At 52.9% G+C, this 16014-nt stretch overlaps 2 protein-coding genes across 7 annotated transcripts in view; one reads left to right on the top strand and one right to left on the bottom strand.

The window, feature by feature from the left end:
* Nucleotides 1–1770: 1770 nt before the first annotated feature.
* YARS1 (tyrosyl-tRNA synthetase 1) lies at nt 1771–15960 on the bottom strand. The gene is made up of 14 exons (XM_039511493.1): nt 15553–15960; nt 11311–11401; nt 10445–10591; nt 10077–10252; nt 9569–9698; nt 9062–9142; nt 8429–8521; nt 7902–8037; nt 7446–7531; nt 6334–6469; nt 5637–5734; nt 4219–4412; nt 3852–3993; nt 1771–2833 (listed from the first exon to the last, which is right to left on the bottom strand). Exons 2-14 carry the CDS (start codon nt 11365–11367, stop codon nt 2723–2725), a joined length of 1587 nt encoding a protein of 528 aa, XP_039367427.1. The 5' UTR covers nt 11368–11401; nt 15553–15960; the 3' UTR covers nt 1771–2722.
* LOC120389163 (S100P binding protein) overlaps nt 15710–16014 on the top strand; it is a 47208-nt gene continuing 46903 nt past the window's right edge. For 5 of the 6 annotated variants that reach the window (XM_039511492.1, XM_039511491.1, XM_039511490.1 and 2 more), the window contains exon 1: nt 15711–15838. The gene's annotated coding sequence lies outside the window, so the exon portion shown is untranslated. Of the gene's footprint in view, nt 15839–16014 lie in introns of all 6 variants that reach the window. The other variant, XM_039511488.1, reaches the window with a different exon arrangement.

The raw sequence follows: 16014 nt of genomic DNA, 5'->3' as shown, positions 1-16014 counted from the left end.
GGTGGTGCTGGGCTCTGAGAACGGGGGAAGGGGCAGGCCAGCAAGGGCTCCTTGAGAAGTTCTCTTTGGGGGCAGGGAGAAGCAGGGCTTAGGAGGGTCCCTCTGCCAGTCCTGAGGGTGCTGAACAAATCAGTTCTCACGCTGCTTCACGTTACACGCTGCGGAGGCCCAAGCTACAGTGTTAGTGGCTGAGGAGCTGGAAAGGGATTTATAGCCACCTGGCAGCCGAGCAAGCGGTTAATCGGGCGGGCAGGCAGCCTGCAGTGCCCCTGCCTCAGGGCCCAGCAAAGCTGCTATTAGCCACAAGTGGCCCCTGAGGTGAGCGTTCAGCCCCTTTTTCTTTGGGCTGGTTGAAAGCACAAGCCCCAGGCTGCTGCCCTGTGAGGCCGGGGAGGAATCAGTCACTGCGTGTGCTAACCAGCCAGGACCTGTCTGGGACAGGAGGAAGGGCTTCCCCCACACAGGGCCAGCCTTCTGGATCCCAGGGAGGAGAATCTGGACTCTGAGGCCAGGCCTTAGGGGCCTCTCCAAGCTCCATAACCTCCACCCTGAGAGATTCCACTCCCCTCATGCTCTGTAATGTCAGAGCTGTGCTCTCATCCCAGCCAGGCCCTGTGTGTTCATGGACAGCCCTGGGGAGGGAGGAGAGGTGAGCAGCTTTTCAGATGCCCTGTAGCAGGGAGTGACACTGGATGCAGCATTAAAGGAGACCAAAAGCCTGAGTTTTACATTCATCCCTGGTCCCTAGAGCCAGGCACCTTGATTTCTATTTCTTTAAATGTGGGGTCATGCTTTGATTTCCTTGATTGTAAAAACCATCTGCCTTGAGAAGATGCAGAGTAACCGTTACAAGCTCTGTGTGTCTTTGGTTAAAGATGATGATTGAAAGTGGCTGTCTCCTTTGCTTCTTGGCTAACAGCTGGGGGTTTCCCTCCTCGAGGATGGCTGGAGTGACAACAGTGAGACCCTCTATTTACACAACTCCCCCCTCAAAGCCTGGAACAGATGAGTCACCCAGACAGACACACAAGCTGTTTAGTTTTTCACCCTAACAAGGGAGAAGTGCCAGAACCTCGCTGGAGTCCACTAGGGCCTCAGCTATTGCTTTGACATGGGAGGAGCCCAGATACCCCACTGCAGGGTGGCAGTGTAAAACCCAGAGAGAGAGCAGAGGGATGTTTAACCTCACCTGAAGCAGGGATCAACCAGCTGGCAGGAGACAACTGCCTTGCCTCTCCCAGCTGTCCAAGGGGTTAACCCCCTCACCGCTGAAACCTGTTCACCGAGGGACAAATTGCCCAATCCATGCTCATCCTGGAGGTGTTGCAGCCATTCACTGGGCTACCCCTTCTGCTCTGCACTGGATAAGGGACCTTAAGATCCAACTGTAGTCATGCCACTGCTTTCACAGTTCCCCTATCACCATGTGAAAGTAGGAGCAGCCTCTACTGCTGATAAAGGCTCTAGCATCTCCACAGGCAACCAAATCCACTCAGGGCTCAGTAACAGGCACTAGGCCTGAAAGGTGGTACCAGGGGAGGGGAGCCTGGGGAAAGTCAGTGAGTGCTACAGGACAGATGTCCACAGCACTAAGAAACCAGCACAGCTGGCAACATCTGCCTTTCAGCTGCAACTGGGCTATGGCTCAGCAGAGGGAAAGAAGTGGCTAGAACTCCCCTCCTGCTCCTAGAGGCAGGCCCCTGCCTGTGCCAGACCTTTCAGGGGGGAGGACTCAGAGCTCCTGGGCTGGCACATTCACCCAGCTCTACACTCAGGAGTGAGGCTGGCAGGGGTGCTCAGCGCAGTTAATCCTGCCCCCACAGTCGAAGATCTGGCTGTTGGCTCCACCAGACAGTCCCATCACACACGCCTCAGGCAGTTTCACACTTTATTGGGGTTTTTAACAATGACGGATGATTTCAGATTCAACACTAAAGGGAGAGGACCCCACCTGCAGCTCCATGGGCTGAACTCCACAACCCTGTCCCCGGGCTTGCAGAGCAGCCCTGCTTGTCTGGAGAGCCTTACGTGCCCTCCACAGGCCCAGCCCCCTCGTCTTCGCAGTTCAAGCCCTGCGCAGATCGCATGGGGGGGCCGAGGCAGATGTAGGGTGACTGTCTTTACACAGGATGTCCCGCAGTCTCTCTTCCCCCTTACGAACGACACAGGTTTGAACGACTATTCTTCCCTGAAATACTTGCATTTAAAATGAGCAGAGCTTTCCAACGGCGGCAGCTTCCAGCCGGCTCTAGTGCAACCTTCAAAGAGGCTGGAATCCACCCAGTCTGTGCTTTTACAAAACAACTTTACCCCGGCTTCGGACACTTCAGGAGAGCAGCACGTAGGGGGACTCACAGGGGAAACAGAGGTTGCAGCGCTAGCTCCTGCTGGGGGCTCAGGAGCTACATGGTCCTTGAGTCATGCTTGGCCTTCTCCAGAGATCAGCTGGGTGGGAGCAGGTCAGCAGCAGCTTGAAGGGAAACCGGCTGCTTCTGGAGGTCGGTTCTCCACCAGACCTACCCAAGTTCAGTTGCAAGGTGTGAACCAGCTACCACATTTCGCACATTCAGCCTCGAGCCCCAGGTGCTTTGGGCTGAATCTCCCTCACTTAGATGCATGCTGCAGTGGGGCGATCGTGGTGGAGGTTGGGGGAACAGAACCCAAAATGGAACAGTGGATGGCAACAGGTGAGGAGAGGACAAGGGGGACAGGCTGGCACTTGTTAACTAATGTTCCCACCCTTCAGTGTTTTACATGAGACATTCCCCAGCCTGGTCATGAAATTCTTCTGCTTCCACTGGGCGACAAAGTCCTCAGAGATCCGGAAGTCAGCCTGGGGAGAGGCAGGTGGGGGGACGTGTCAGACTGGCTGGCCAATGCCTGTTCATCCCGATCACACCTGCAGTATGTGGCCTTGGGACTAGGAATCCTTGTTTAAGGCCCCCACCACCTCCCAAATCCCTGGGCACAGGCACACTGCTCCTGCCAGGCCCCAGGAAGGGATGCCAGCTGATGTCTCACAGGGAATGCTACCACGTAACTCTCATTAAGGGCAAAAGGGGCCCTTAACCCTCACTATAGGCACCAATGGTGAAGCAAAGTGGGAGCACAGGCAGACCCTGCTGTAACACCCCTATCGCTGTTTTCACTAGATGATCCTTGAGTGTTTTCCCAGCAATGCGAGTAGCCTCCTAACCTCCCTACAAGATACCCCACTCCTCATTTTACATTGGGGAAACTGAGGTACACACCAGGAATGTGACTTGCCCAAAGCCATGCAGCAAGTAAGTGGCAGAGCAGAAAACAGAACCCAGGAGTCCTGACTCCCACTCGCCCTCTCTGGCCACTGGACACTGCCCTTAAGTGGCAACAGCCTGCCAGCTGCTAGGTAACAAGACCCCACTGAGATGGACTGGGTCTCAACAGGTCTCTGCCAATAGCTGCCGCCTTGGCCTCCCCAGGGAGTACAATCACCCCAGCCCCACTGCCAGTTAACTGACAGCTGGCAGATGCCTGGCTAGCCAGGATTAGACAGTGTTGTGCCAGCTGTGTTCATCTACTCCCCAGGCAGGGGGGAGAGAGCACAGGACTGGAGACTAGTTCTAGGCTCTGCTCTGCCCTCTGTATGACCTCACATGAGTCACTTTCATGCAGTGTGCCTCAGTCTCCCCACCTGGAAAGAGGGGCGACATCCCCATCTCATTCAGGGGCCGTAAAGCACTGAGAGAGCCTGAAGCTGTGACAGGGCTGCTGCAGGCTGCCTGGGTGACTAGAGGGCTCTGATTGTAGAGATGGGCCCTGTCCCCAGCAGCAGCCAGTCCCATCGTGGGCAAGAAGCTTCCCCCTCTTACCTGCAACTTCTCGAAGACTCTCTTCTTGGGTTTGAGCTCGTCGTCAGGCTGCCTGCTCTCGTAGCCTTCCACATAGACACGCTCCCCTGGGCAGGAGCCTGCTGGCGGGTCCAGGGGCTCCACCCGACGGGGATCCCCCACGCTGCGGAGAAACACAGAGAGGGGGAGGGAGTGACCAGCTAGCACCTCAAAGAAGGGGCCTGTTCTAATCCTCCTCCCGGTAGGAGAGCAAAGAGCCGGGGTCAACAGGCAGCCTGGATGTCGTGAGTGGTGATGGGGGACTAGGCTGTATTCTCCCCTCCTGCCCCATGTGGGAAACAAGCTGAAATCCAGCCTCATCACCCCTGCTATCCCTGCCCCCCCTCACCTGGAAGCACACAGCAGCATGCCCTGGGACTCCACTCCCCTCATCTTCTGGGGCTTCAGGTTGCACAGCAGCACCACCATCCTGTCCTGCAGCTGCTCCTTCGGCACGAACTGCACCAGGCCGCTGATCACCGTCCGGGGCTCGGGCTCACCCACATCAATCTTCTCCAGGTACAGGCTGTCGGCATCAGGGTGCTGCCAATGCAAATGCAGGTACAGCTGGGAACGGTCATCGCTCGGGAAGGGGGGCTGAGAGCACACATGGGCAGGAAGGCACCCAGGCGGTTTACATACGCACTCCAAGTGAGTGCTCGAGTCACTCCATGAGGAAACAAGCCCCCCAGAGCAGCCTCCACTTCTGGATGATCCAAATCCTTGTCCCCATTCCTCCCCCCTCATCTCAGGCTAGGAAGAGGCAACTGACAGTGCCAAGTGGGAGAATTTCCCCTGGGGCAATTTCCTTGATAGCTGCTCACCATCAAATGAGATTAACGGGAGAATGTAACAACTGTCTGGCTCATCTAGTCCAGGACCTTAACAGGGACTGGTGCTGACTGCCTTTGGGGATAAGTCCCCTCTCTACAATACTATCCCACTAATGAAGAGTTTTGGGGAGCAGAGAATTTCTTCCTGACCCCAGCAGGTGATCACCCGAGGCACTGAAGCATCATGATCACTGGCCCCGGTAATTGGCTTTGGTTAGTCCTGTGCTGTGTGACTGCAGAGATGTTTTCATTCGTTAAAGCATCTGATCTTTTTGTTTAAACTAAGTTATTCGCCTCAAAGTCTTGCAGAAGTGAGTTCCACAGGTTAACCTTGCTGTTAATAGTACAGAGCTGTTTAAGGGTAAGCGTGCCGTCTGGTGGCAGGTCTCACCCCCTACACCATCTTTGCTCCAACACTCCTCCAATTCAGACACAGCAGTGATCATTTCTAGATCCCCACCTGCCTCACTCAGCTGCATTCCAGAGCATGACCATCACTAATGAAAGGTAAGGCCCATTTCCCAGCACCTAGTGAGCTCACTAAGCCTTGATAATTAAACAGCTCTGTGGAGAAAAACTGCCATCTAATATGTTACCAAACCACTGCCCCCTATTCTGGTACCAAGCAGCCCAGAGATGCCATTTTGGGGTCAGGGCTTCTGGTGGACAGGACCCAGTTACTAATCTCATTGCTTCCCAAGCCCAGTCCCTCCTGTATGGGGACTTCCCAGGCACAGGACTCTCAGAAACCTCAGGGAAGAATTGCTGCAAGGTGCTGCTCCTGCAGAGCAAGCCTAGAGCTAAGCATGCAGAGAGAGCCAACCCTTTCTGACAAGCCTGGAAGGATTTACTTTCCTTGCAAACCACTGTCTGCCCCCACTTTCTTTGCCATCCCTGCTCTCCTGTCACAGGATCCTTGCTAAAGCATCGGTACCTTTTCCACGCTGATCACTTTGCCAACACGGATGTCCAGTTGGGACGGGACCACATCCTCAGGGTTTGAATTCTTGGTGGAGTTTTTCACTGAAGCCTCTGCATGTGCAAAAGAAAGAGAGTGAGTGAAACCAGCCTGCCCTGAGAAGAGTTGTGCCCAGCCACAAGTGAAGGTGCTTTTGTGGGAGGGGTGCAGGGACTAGGAGAACCTGAACTCTCCCCAGACAAGGGTCACTGTTTCTGGTTTGCCAGTAGCAACCAATTCATATACAAATCAAGCAAACTGCAGCCACCCTCTTCTCTAATACAGCCTGTGCGGACCACAGATCCCAGCATGCACTGTTCCAGCTTGACTGCAGCTCCAATAGAAATGGAGCACTGCATGCTGGGATCTGTAGTTTCTGGGATAGGCACATGGCCCATAGGTCATTCTTTCATCAGCCCTCGTTGCTGGTGGCTTGGGCCACGTCAGATGTGACAGCTGCTGGCCAAAGAGAGGCAGGAAGAAGAGCTGCATCAGGCGGTGAGACCAAGGCCTGTATCACCCAGACTCTGAGCCACCCGTGGTCATTGCTGGCGGAATTCAAGTTCCAGAATTTCTTCTGTTTGCTCTCAGCCCCACCAGGAGGCTTCATCTCCCTAGCCCAGGCCTTCGTAACAAGATTCCCCTCCCTTGGAAGCTCATGGCATTCGCTCACTGGATTTAGACGGGTCAGGATACGCTGCGCTGGTCAATTTCTTCAGTTCTGGGGTGTTGAACTTCTCTCTAATGGGGTCAAGCAGCTTGTTCAGAGCCACTTCCACTGAGCTCTTCAGGTCCCCCGGGTGCACGACCTGCCACGTGAATAAAGAAAAGGGTTTGTGGAGGAGATTTTCTCTGGGGCACGGGGAGAAGTGGACTGGAAGGGCGGAGCAGTTTCGTATGACTGTGCCCATTTAGACAAATATGTCTTTGAAAGCTGTAAGGTGGGGCAGCCAGTGACTTATGCTGTGAGAGTTAATGGGATCACATCCTAAGAAGGACAGGGCTGGGTCACTAGCTGGATGGGAGACCCGTCCCCCGGAGGAATAGCTGGAAGCTGCAGGATATGGGGTTGGTGACTCAGCCACGCTCTCCTGGGAGTCAGGGCCACACCCAATGCTCCTTTGTGGTGCTAGAAGGCGCTGTGGCACTGGAAATGTAAAACCGAAGGTCTCACCATTGTAATTAGAGATCTCATGGTATTTTCCCCTCCCCTGCCAGCAAAGAGCAGGGACATTACCCCACCACCCTGGTCAAATTCCAGCTTTGATAATGACATTCCATCTCCCTCAAACTTCCCTGAGGCTTAAACCGGAAACAGATTCTTCTCCACTTGTTATCCTAAATTGTTGCTCTGTGCTGTTGAACAGCTAATGTTTTCCCACCCAGAGATGGCTGCATTTCCCTGTGGGTGATCTGTGTATTGCTAAATTTGGAGGGTTCATAGAGATGAAAGGCACTGCCAGAAATGGAAGATCATTAACAACTAGACTTACAGACAGGGGATACTGCACCAGCCACTGATTGTCTGGCTGCTCCTGGGCGTAGCTGACTCACACCATCATGGCACCTGCACCACCACACTCACTGGGCCAGAATCTGCCCTTACTGATGCCCATGCAATCCTACAGACTTACATGTGGTGCAAGAGATCAACATTTGCCCCACTACTCAAAGCCTGTGGCAGAGGAATCAGCCTGGGCCTCCCTGCATGCTCCAGGGGTTTTTCCATGCACACAGCAGTGTGGGCATGAGGGAGGTGGATAGCAACCCCCCGCCACAAGTTACCTCAGTCGCAAAGTCCTTTTCCAGCTCTTCATAAGTCGTGTAGGTTTTGTTTCCTCCCCATTTTGTGTCTCTCAATATCACAAACTCTGTGACACAAGGAGGGTTTAGAGAGTCAGATTAACCGAGATGAAGACAAATCGCTGAAGCACTGTCCCCACTGGCAACTCTAATAACCCCCCCACACACCTCACCCCAACAACTGATGAGGGGTATCGCAGCAGGGACCAGAAAAGGTCATGTCATTGCTATGAACGCACAGTGTCTCCTTTCTGGCTCTCGGAGAGGTGGAGGCAGAGCCAGGTTCTGGAGCACACGAGTGGGTGCCTTGCATTAGGATGCAGAGAGAAACATGCTCGCTTTCCTGCCTCTTGCCTGCATTTAAGCAGCCGTCGCCCAGCAAGGGCTCTGATGAAAGACTGCCCCCTCTCAACCTCTCCAGGGCATGGAGACAGTCACCTGACTTGAGTGGGAAGAGGACGTGCTTGATGAATGACAGAATGCCGTTGTTCTCCACGTTTCCCGGCTCACAAAATGCCTTCTTCAGTTTCTTCTTCACATCCTCCTTCCGATCCAGAAGGTCAATCTTCGATTCCTAGGACGTGGAAGGAGAAGAGGAGACCTGTGAGCTCAACCAGAAGCAGGCAGTGCAGCCACTCGGGTTCCTGTGCTAATTTAGTATCACCCTGGATGCAGAGGAGTTTTACTTTAGCCCAGTTGTAGGGTTCAGCGCTCTGCAGCTACCTTCAGCGAACCTGAGGGCGCCTGTCTCTGTTCTGGGGCACTCAGCATCTTTCCCTACCTCCGCCCTAGAAGAGGCAGGGTGTGCTGGAGTTGGTACCACCTCTCTCAAGCCACCACCAACAGTGAGAGGAGGGCTCCTTTCTCAGCCAGTGGAGTTCCAGGACTTAGCCTACCAGCCCCAAAGGGTTAGACTCCTCGCCCTGCAGGATTGCTCCATAGACTGATGCGGTTCATCAACCTACCTCTTCGGAAGAGCTCATCTTGGTGCCTGTCAGCCCCGGCACCATTGGGTTCATCAAATGGAGGCGTTTGGTGTAGCCCAAGGAGGGCAGGTACTAGGGAAGGAAAAGGAGTTACAAGTCTTTACGCATCCTCAGCTGAGGAGCAGCTTTCACCATCACTCCCCAGTGCATTCTTCCTCCCTAGCATCTGGGCTCCAGACATCCCCCAGTGCAGAAAGCTGGGCTCAAACCATGTTGCTGAATCCCAAGCCCCTCTGCTTGGAGGAGGCTCCATTCTTCAGTCAGCCCAGACCTGCCCCCAGCACACGCCAGTGGGCAAACTGCAGGGGGCAGCGAGCGACGGGCACCATCAGGCGCTGAGGGGGAAGGAAAAGCCGTGTCACTGTCACCCCTGCATGGGGCAGGGCCCCAGCGGCAAACATTGACCTGGCAGCGCATCCCTGTGAACAGCTACATCAGCAGCCACGGAGCACCAATGGGCAGCAGCAGGAACCTGAAGAGAGGGCTGGGTGACCTCACAGATACTCTGCATAAGACAACGCTGGCCATCCAGCTGCAGGCAGAGATCTGGAACCAGCCACCTGGGGGAGCCTCTTGCATTTCTGGAAGTTCAAAACACTCCCCAGTTCTAACCTTTTCTGCAAAGGTGAAAATCTTCCTCTGATCCACTCCTCCAAACTGAGCATCAACCTTCAAGTACTCCTCGTCCAGGGCCTGTGGGGAGAACACACCCACGAGCGTGACGCTGCAGCACGAGGACTCCCACACCCCAGCTGACATCAGACTTTTAGCATTCACACCCTAGAAATCCACCCAGCTCTCAGAGCTGGGAATCCCAGCTCCACATGTAAGTGGTATCCCACACCCATCCTGGACACGTCGGGATATTGTGCAACTGGTAAACACCAGTGAAAACAACCAGCCACACCTCCACTATATCCATGCACTGCACTGACACCAGGTGAAGTCCTCGAGATTTGGGCTGCATATCAGATACTCATGCTGATTAGCATGAAAGAAAATCTGCCCTGATCAGCAGTAGGGGGAGGGGGATTGCGATCAGCCTGGCGCATGCATTGCAGCCTTCCAGGGGAGGGGGATGTGTTCCATCAGGGTCTCTGCCCCCCGCCCTGAAGGTACCTGCAGTCCTGGGTAGAGCAGACCACTCAGCAAGGGATGCTCCACTTGCTTCACCACCTCTGCTCCAGCTTTCTTGGCATCGTGCTGGGTGACTAGAGAGGAGAGCCTGTAGACGTCCAATGTGTATTCCCTGGGGGGAGAGAACAGGTTGATGCTGCTGCTGAAGCCAGACAAATGGAAGCTTCAAACCTTCCTCTTCTATAGCCACTGCACGCAAAGGGGGACACTGGTGGGAGCGGAGAGAAATCAGGCATGTAGCTATCTTACCCCCCCACCCTTTCTTGAATGACACTAGCTCAGAAAAAGACAGATCCCCCAGCTGGCTCGATATCCCACTTGTCTCCCCCACCCCCGGATTCCTTTGTGGAGCCGGTCAGCACGTGAGATAGTTGAGGCTCACTCCTCCCATGCTGCTTGTCCCCTCTCCCTCATAGTAGCCATCAAATCCCACCCCCCAGGCAATGGAGGGAACACTCCCTGTGAGAGGAGCAGGCTCCCACAAGCTCACTTGCTGAGCTGGTAGTCAGTGCCCCGGATGAATTTCAGCTTGTCGAGAGGCACGCCGATGCTCTCCAGCATGGCCTTGATCACGGTCTCGTAGTATTGTGTGCGCAGCTCCAGCAGCTCCCAGGGCGCCTTCATGTTGTCTAGGTACGCGTGGAGGTCAGCGAACAGGATCGTCACCTGGCACAGAACGGGAGGGGGAGTTGGGCACGTCACGCTGGGTGTTACACAGATAAGAGGCGTTACAGGTTCCTTTCTGCCACCCAACATGGAGCTGAAGGTATCCCGTGCTCCTGACCTCTTTGGGTCTGAAGCTCCCCTTCTCTCCCTTTGGCCTCCCCAAGGTCTCAGCATCTAGGGTAGAGCAGGTACCTCACATCCAGCCTTCAGGAAGTCTGCAATCTTGGACATTGGTACGAAGTAGGCTACGTGAGGCTTGCCTGTTGTGGCTGTCCCCCAGTACACCTTCAGATCTCGCTCTTTCAGGATGGTCATCAGCTTATCCTCCCCGAGAACCTCCTGCGAGGAAACCAGAGGCTGCATGTTACACAGCGCAACAGACTCAGCATGCCTATTGACCCAGCAGAGACCATGACAGCCATGGAGAAGGAACACAATACACTGGGCTCGTAACTCCAGGAGACGAAGGATGGTCATCCGGTTAAAACTCTGGATCAGGGGATCTAGGTTTTATACCTGGCTCTCTCTAGCCTTGGGTGAGTTGTTTAGTTTCTCCGTGCCTCAGTTTCCCCTCTCCAGAATAGGGACAATGATCTTTATCCATCTCACTGAGCTGCTGAGTTGATAAATCCATTAGTGACTGTGAGGCACTTGATGAGCATTATGGAAGAGCCAAGAGATAAAGAAAAACCTCTGCAAGGCAGCTCAGCATTCTCCCTATACTGCAGCTGGAGAAATGGAGGCACAAAGAGGTTAAGGGGCTTCCCAAGATCACAGTACGGCAGAGGCAGGAACCAAGCCCAGAAGCGCGGTTACAACAGAAACTCCACAATCATCTAGGGAGGGGTGCACAAGGGGCACCCCAATCCTCAGGACACTTCTTAGAGTGGGAGCTTTCCAGGGCAGGGACTGGCTTTGTGTACAGCCCCTGGTGCAGTGGGGTCCTTGGCACCACCGCAACATAAGTAGTAATAATTAGATAAGTAGAGCAAAGCACGTATCCCTTTGTATATCTCGTCTCAGTAACTGGGCAGAGAAGGCCCCCACCCCAGAGGTACCTGTAGGTTCCGGGTGATCAGGTGGCATTTCTCCCTCGGGGTCAGCTCGTCCCCCATTGCGTCAGCCTATGACCAGTCAAGCTGTTACAAACTGTGATTAAACAGAAGACATGTCACAGGAGGAAAGGGAGGGAGGGGAACCCTCCTGATAGTCATAGGGGGAGGACTCCTGGTGTGGTTTCCAGCTCAGCCAGGGCACAGATCCCACTGTCCCTGCACACAGGGAGAGGCACACACCCTGATGGCCTTGTGTAGTGGGAGAGGAAGCTGTGTGGGGCTCACCCCCCTTGCTGGTCTCTTGGCACAGCTCACTAGAGGGCATGGGCAAGGCACCTGCCCTGGCACGGTTCAGACTCTGTTAAAAATCTATAACCACCCTCTGACCCTGGCAGGGAGGCATCTCTCCCCTCTCCCCACTCACAGACCGGGGGCAGGCAGGGCTGGGTAGTGGGGCACAGAGACTTTCACTCCCCAGCCACCGGTTTGAAACCATAGATTCCAAGGTCATCTAGTCTGACCCCCTGTACAGTACAGAACTTCCCCCAAAATCAATCCTAGAGCAGAGCTTTTAGAAAAAACACCCAATCTTGATTTAAAAATTTCTCAGCGATGGAGACTCCATCATGGCCCTGGGTGAAATGTTCCATTGGTTAATTACTCTCACTGTTAACAATTTACACCTTATTTCCAGTCTGAATTTGTCTAGTTTCAGCTTCCAGCCATTGGATCATGTTAGACTGAAGCTTCAAACCTTCCTCTTCTATAGCCACTGAACGCAAAGGGGGACACTGGCGGGACATTTGTTCCCCACGTAGGTAATTACAGCCTGTGATCAAGTCTTCCCATAACCTGCTCGTTGTTAAGCTAAGTAGATGGAGCTCCTTGAGTCTATCATTAGCCCTTTAATCATTCTCATGGCTCTTTTCTGAACCTTCTCCAATTTATCAACATCCTTCTTGAATCGCAGACACCAGACCTGGGCACAGCATTCCAGCAGCGGTCGCACCAGTGCCAAATACAGATGCAAAATAACCCCTCCACTCCTACTTGAGATTCCCGTTTATGCATCCCAGGATTGCATCAGCTTTTTTGGCCACAGCTTCACGCTGGGAGCTCATATCCAGCTGATTATCCACCATGACCCTCAAATCTCTTTCAGAGTCACTGCTTCCTGGGATAGAGTTTCCCATCCTGGAATGTGGCCTACATTCTTTGTTCCTAGATGTAGACATTTACATTTAGCCGCATTAAAACACACGTTGTTTGCTTGTGCCCAGTTTACCAAGCGATCCAGATTGCTCTGAATCAGTGACCTGCCCTCTTCATTATTTACCGCTCCCCCAATTTGTGTGTCGTTTCATTGATAAAAATGTTAAATAGCATAAGGCCAAGAACCAATCCCTGAGGGACCCTACTGGAAACACACCCCCTTGATGATGATTTCCTGTTTATAATTACATTTTGAAACCATCAGTTAGCCAGTTTTTACTCCATTTAATGTGTGCCACGCTAACTTTATATCATTCTAGTTTTTTTAATTCAAAATATAGTAGGGTGCTAAGTCAAACACTTTGCAGAAGTCTAAGTATCCTGTGTCAACACTATTAACTTTGTCAACCAAACGTGTAATCTCATTAAAAAAAGATATCCAGTTACTTTGACAGGCTCTATTTTCCATAAATCCATTGTTGATTTACATTAATTACATGACTCACTCAATAAAGAATTAAAGGAGAGTAATGTGTCAGCCACTCCATTACCTTGCCCAGGATCAAGGGCAGGCTGACAAGCCTACGATTACCCAGGTCATCTGATTTACCCTTTTTAAAAACTGGCACAACATCAGATTTCTTCCCGTCTTCTGGAACTTCCCCAATGCCCCAATCAACATGAACAGTCCAGGGAGAGCCTCAGGAAGCTCTTGGATGCAAGATATCTGGACAGGCAGATTTAAAAGTGTCTGTCCTCCACAGAAACTAATGGAATGCAAAGAGTGTTAGCATCACCAGATGATGAGAGTAGAAGCATCTGTTCCCCCCCCCCCATACAAACCAGGAATATTTATTTAACATTTTTGTCTTTTCTGCATTATTATTGATAATTCTACCATTTCCATCCAGTAATGGACCAATACCATTGTCAGGATTATTTTTGTTCCTAATATATTTTAAAAAGTCTCCTTATTGTCCTTAACTCGGCTAGTCATGGATTTCTCCTTGTATCCCTTTACTTTCCTAATCAATTTTGTACAGTTCCCAACTTCTGAATTATATTCATTACTATCAACTTCCCCTTTCTTCTATTTTTTTTTAAACACCTGCCTTTACTTCCCCTCTAAACCAAGTTTTTGTTTTTAACCCACTATGGCCTTCTTTCTAGAGTATGGATTTTTGGACATCTAGTAAGGTGTTCTTATATGATTCCCAATTATCATTCACTTTTTTCTGATTAAATTCTTCCTTACAGCCGATTTGGCTCATAATTATTTTCAGCTTTGTGAAACTGGTCCTATTAAAGTACATATATTACTGGTCTGGACTTTATTCTACTTGCATATTATAAATGTGATCAAGTCAAGATTGCTTGTACTTAAGCCACCATTACTTTTTAGTTCTGTGATCAGAACTAAATCTGTTCACAGCTTTATCTGGTGTGGTCAGATGTTTGGCTACGTGTGTGTTCTCTCTGTGTGCTGCCCCAGCTGTGCTCAGCCAGCTAGCACAACAGACCTCGAGCGAACCACCCAATGACCACAAGATCTGTTAATGTTTACGAAGGTGCCAGGTGAAGCACAGTAATAGCACCTGGCAGACTCTACAAGGATACTAAGACATGTATACCCATGACAATGGACGTAGCTCACTCAGTGGCAGGGCTTTCCATTCCCCCCTCAGCTGGCCAAAGATACTCCTGAGATACATCTTTATACCCTGATATAAACAAGTTACGTACGGTCATCCTGACCTTATCTTTTAGGAGGGGTTGGTGTGTTCCTGTTATCCTTGGGGAATGTTTTTGTACCTTCTTGGCATCGGGATGTTCTGGTACTACTTGATATCGGAACGTGTTTGTGTGAGTACTCTGTGGCTAGCACTTTTTAGGAATGTGTATTTCTGCAATATCAGCCCTGTTCTTGCCAGATTCTGTGAGCAGGTCTTGCCTCATACCAGGCCTCCGATACAAGGGCCTATGTTTCTACTACATCTGGTAAAGCAAGATCTAATAAAGAATTCCTCTGTGTTGGCTTCAACACTTTTTGAGTTATTAAATTGTCATATATAGTGATTAGAAATTCCAACGATGCTTTAATACTGGTAGCACGAGACCTCCCCATATCAAATTGAAAACCCCACCATGATCACACAGCTTTCCCCCCCCACACACACATTATAGCTATGGGCTGTCCTCCTGTTCCCTTGGGCTATTTGATGGTCTGTAGCAAACATCAACTAATACCCCACCTTGTGCTTTATCTGTTAGAACACTGATCCATGAGCATTTAAAATCATTTTCCTCCGAGTTACCAGGGACCTGGAAACAGCTGATGCCATTATTGACAGGGAGTGCCACTCCCTTTCCAGCCTTCCTAAACAGGTTACTACCATGGATACTAAACATGCCAGTAGCGTGAATCAACCCTCCAGATTTTCAGTAACACCACCTTGAATTTACACTCCTATGAGAGTAATTCCAATGCCTTGTGTTTGTCACCCAGGCTTGGGGTGACCCGATGTCCCGATTTTATAGGGACAGTCCCAATGTTGGGGGCTTTTTCTTATATAGGCTCCTATTACCCCCACCCCCACCCCCTGTCCCGATTTTTCACAGTTGCCCTCTGGTCACCCTACCCAGGCTCCTAAGATGGGGGGGGGGGGTATTTCTTCCTTGCCTGTCCTGTGGCTCCTTGATCAATGTTGTTCTCACCATATCAACGCTGTGCGGAGCGCTCCCACCTCCCCTCCTAGTCCCCCCCCCCGCTATTACCTGAACGCCCCCCTAGCAGCTCCAGCCAGCCTGTCCCGAGGGGGCTGGTCCCGTCCCCACTACTCACCCCCCCGCACCCCGCCAGCGGGGCAGGGCCTGTCCCGAGGGGGCTGGTCCCGTCCCCACTACTCACCCCCCCCCCGCACCCCGCCAGCGGGGCAGGGCCTGGCGCGAGGGGGGGGCAGGAGGGGAGACCCCCCCCCACGGGCAGCGGCTCTAGGGGGGGCTTGGGGAGCCCCCGTGTGACCCCGCCCTTACCGTGACCCGACCCGCTCCGCTGCTCGCCGGCGAGGCGCCCCCGCTGCCCTTCTCCCGGCGCCGGGTTGCATCAGCTTCGCGCGACGCCTCCACCGCCCCGGCCGGCCACCGCTTCCGCCGCAGGGACAAGGCTGGGGAGTCAAGCCCAGAGCACGTCGATTGGGGGCGTGGCCTCGCGGCGGGCGGGGGCGGAGCCTGTGATGCCCTTCCCACCCACCCCCCGCCAAGGCGCTCGCGTTAGTGAGTCGCGACTCGAGCCCCCGGGTCGCGTCTGGAATGGCGGCGGGTGAGTGAGTCTCCCCCAGCGGGGGGAGAGCGAGCGAGTTCTGATGGGGGGGGCCTGACCCCAATTTCCCCCCCCTCGTGGGCTGTGACGGGGGGGGGCTGACCTCAACTGCCCCTCCCCCCCCGTTGGCTGTGACGGGGGGGGGCTGACCTCAACTGCCCCTCCCCCCCCATTGG

Source organism: Mauremys reevesii, linkage group 23 (assembly GCF_016161935.1).
Source record: "Mauremys reevesii isolate NIE-2019 linkage group 23, ASM1616193v1, whole genome shotgun sequence".
Lineage (NCBI taxonomy): Eukaryota > Metazoa > Chordata > Testudines > Geoemydidae > Mauremys > Mauremys reevesii.
Note: the sequence above shows the minus strand (reverse complement) of the source record. Positions and strands in the feature narration are given on the sequence as shown.

Coding starts and splice junctions, on each gene's coding strand:
- YARS1 (XM_039511493.1), bottom strand. CDS start 11,367: ATGGGGGACGAGCTGACCCCGAGGGAGAAATGCCACCTGATCACCCGG. Junction 8,038..8,428: donor AGATGAGCTCTTCCGAAGAG/GTAGGTTGATGA, acceptor TCCACGTCCTAG/GAATCGAAGATTGACCTTCT. Junction 6,470..7,445: donor AAAAGGACTTTGCGACTGAG/GTAACTTGTGGC, acceptor TTCACGTGGCAG/GTCGTGCACCCGGGGGACCT.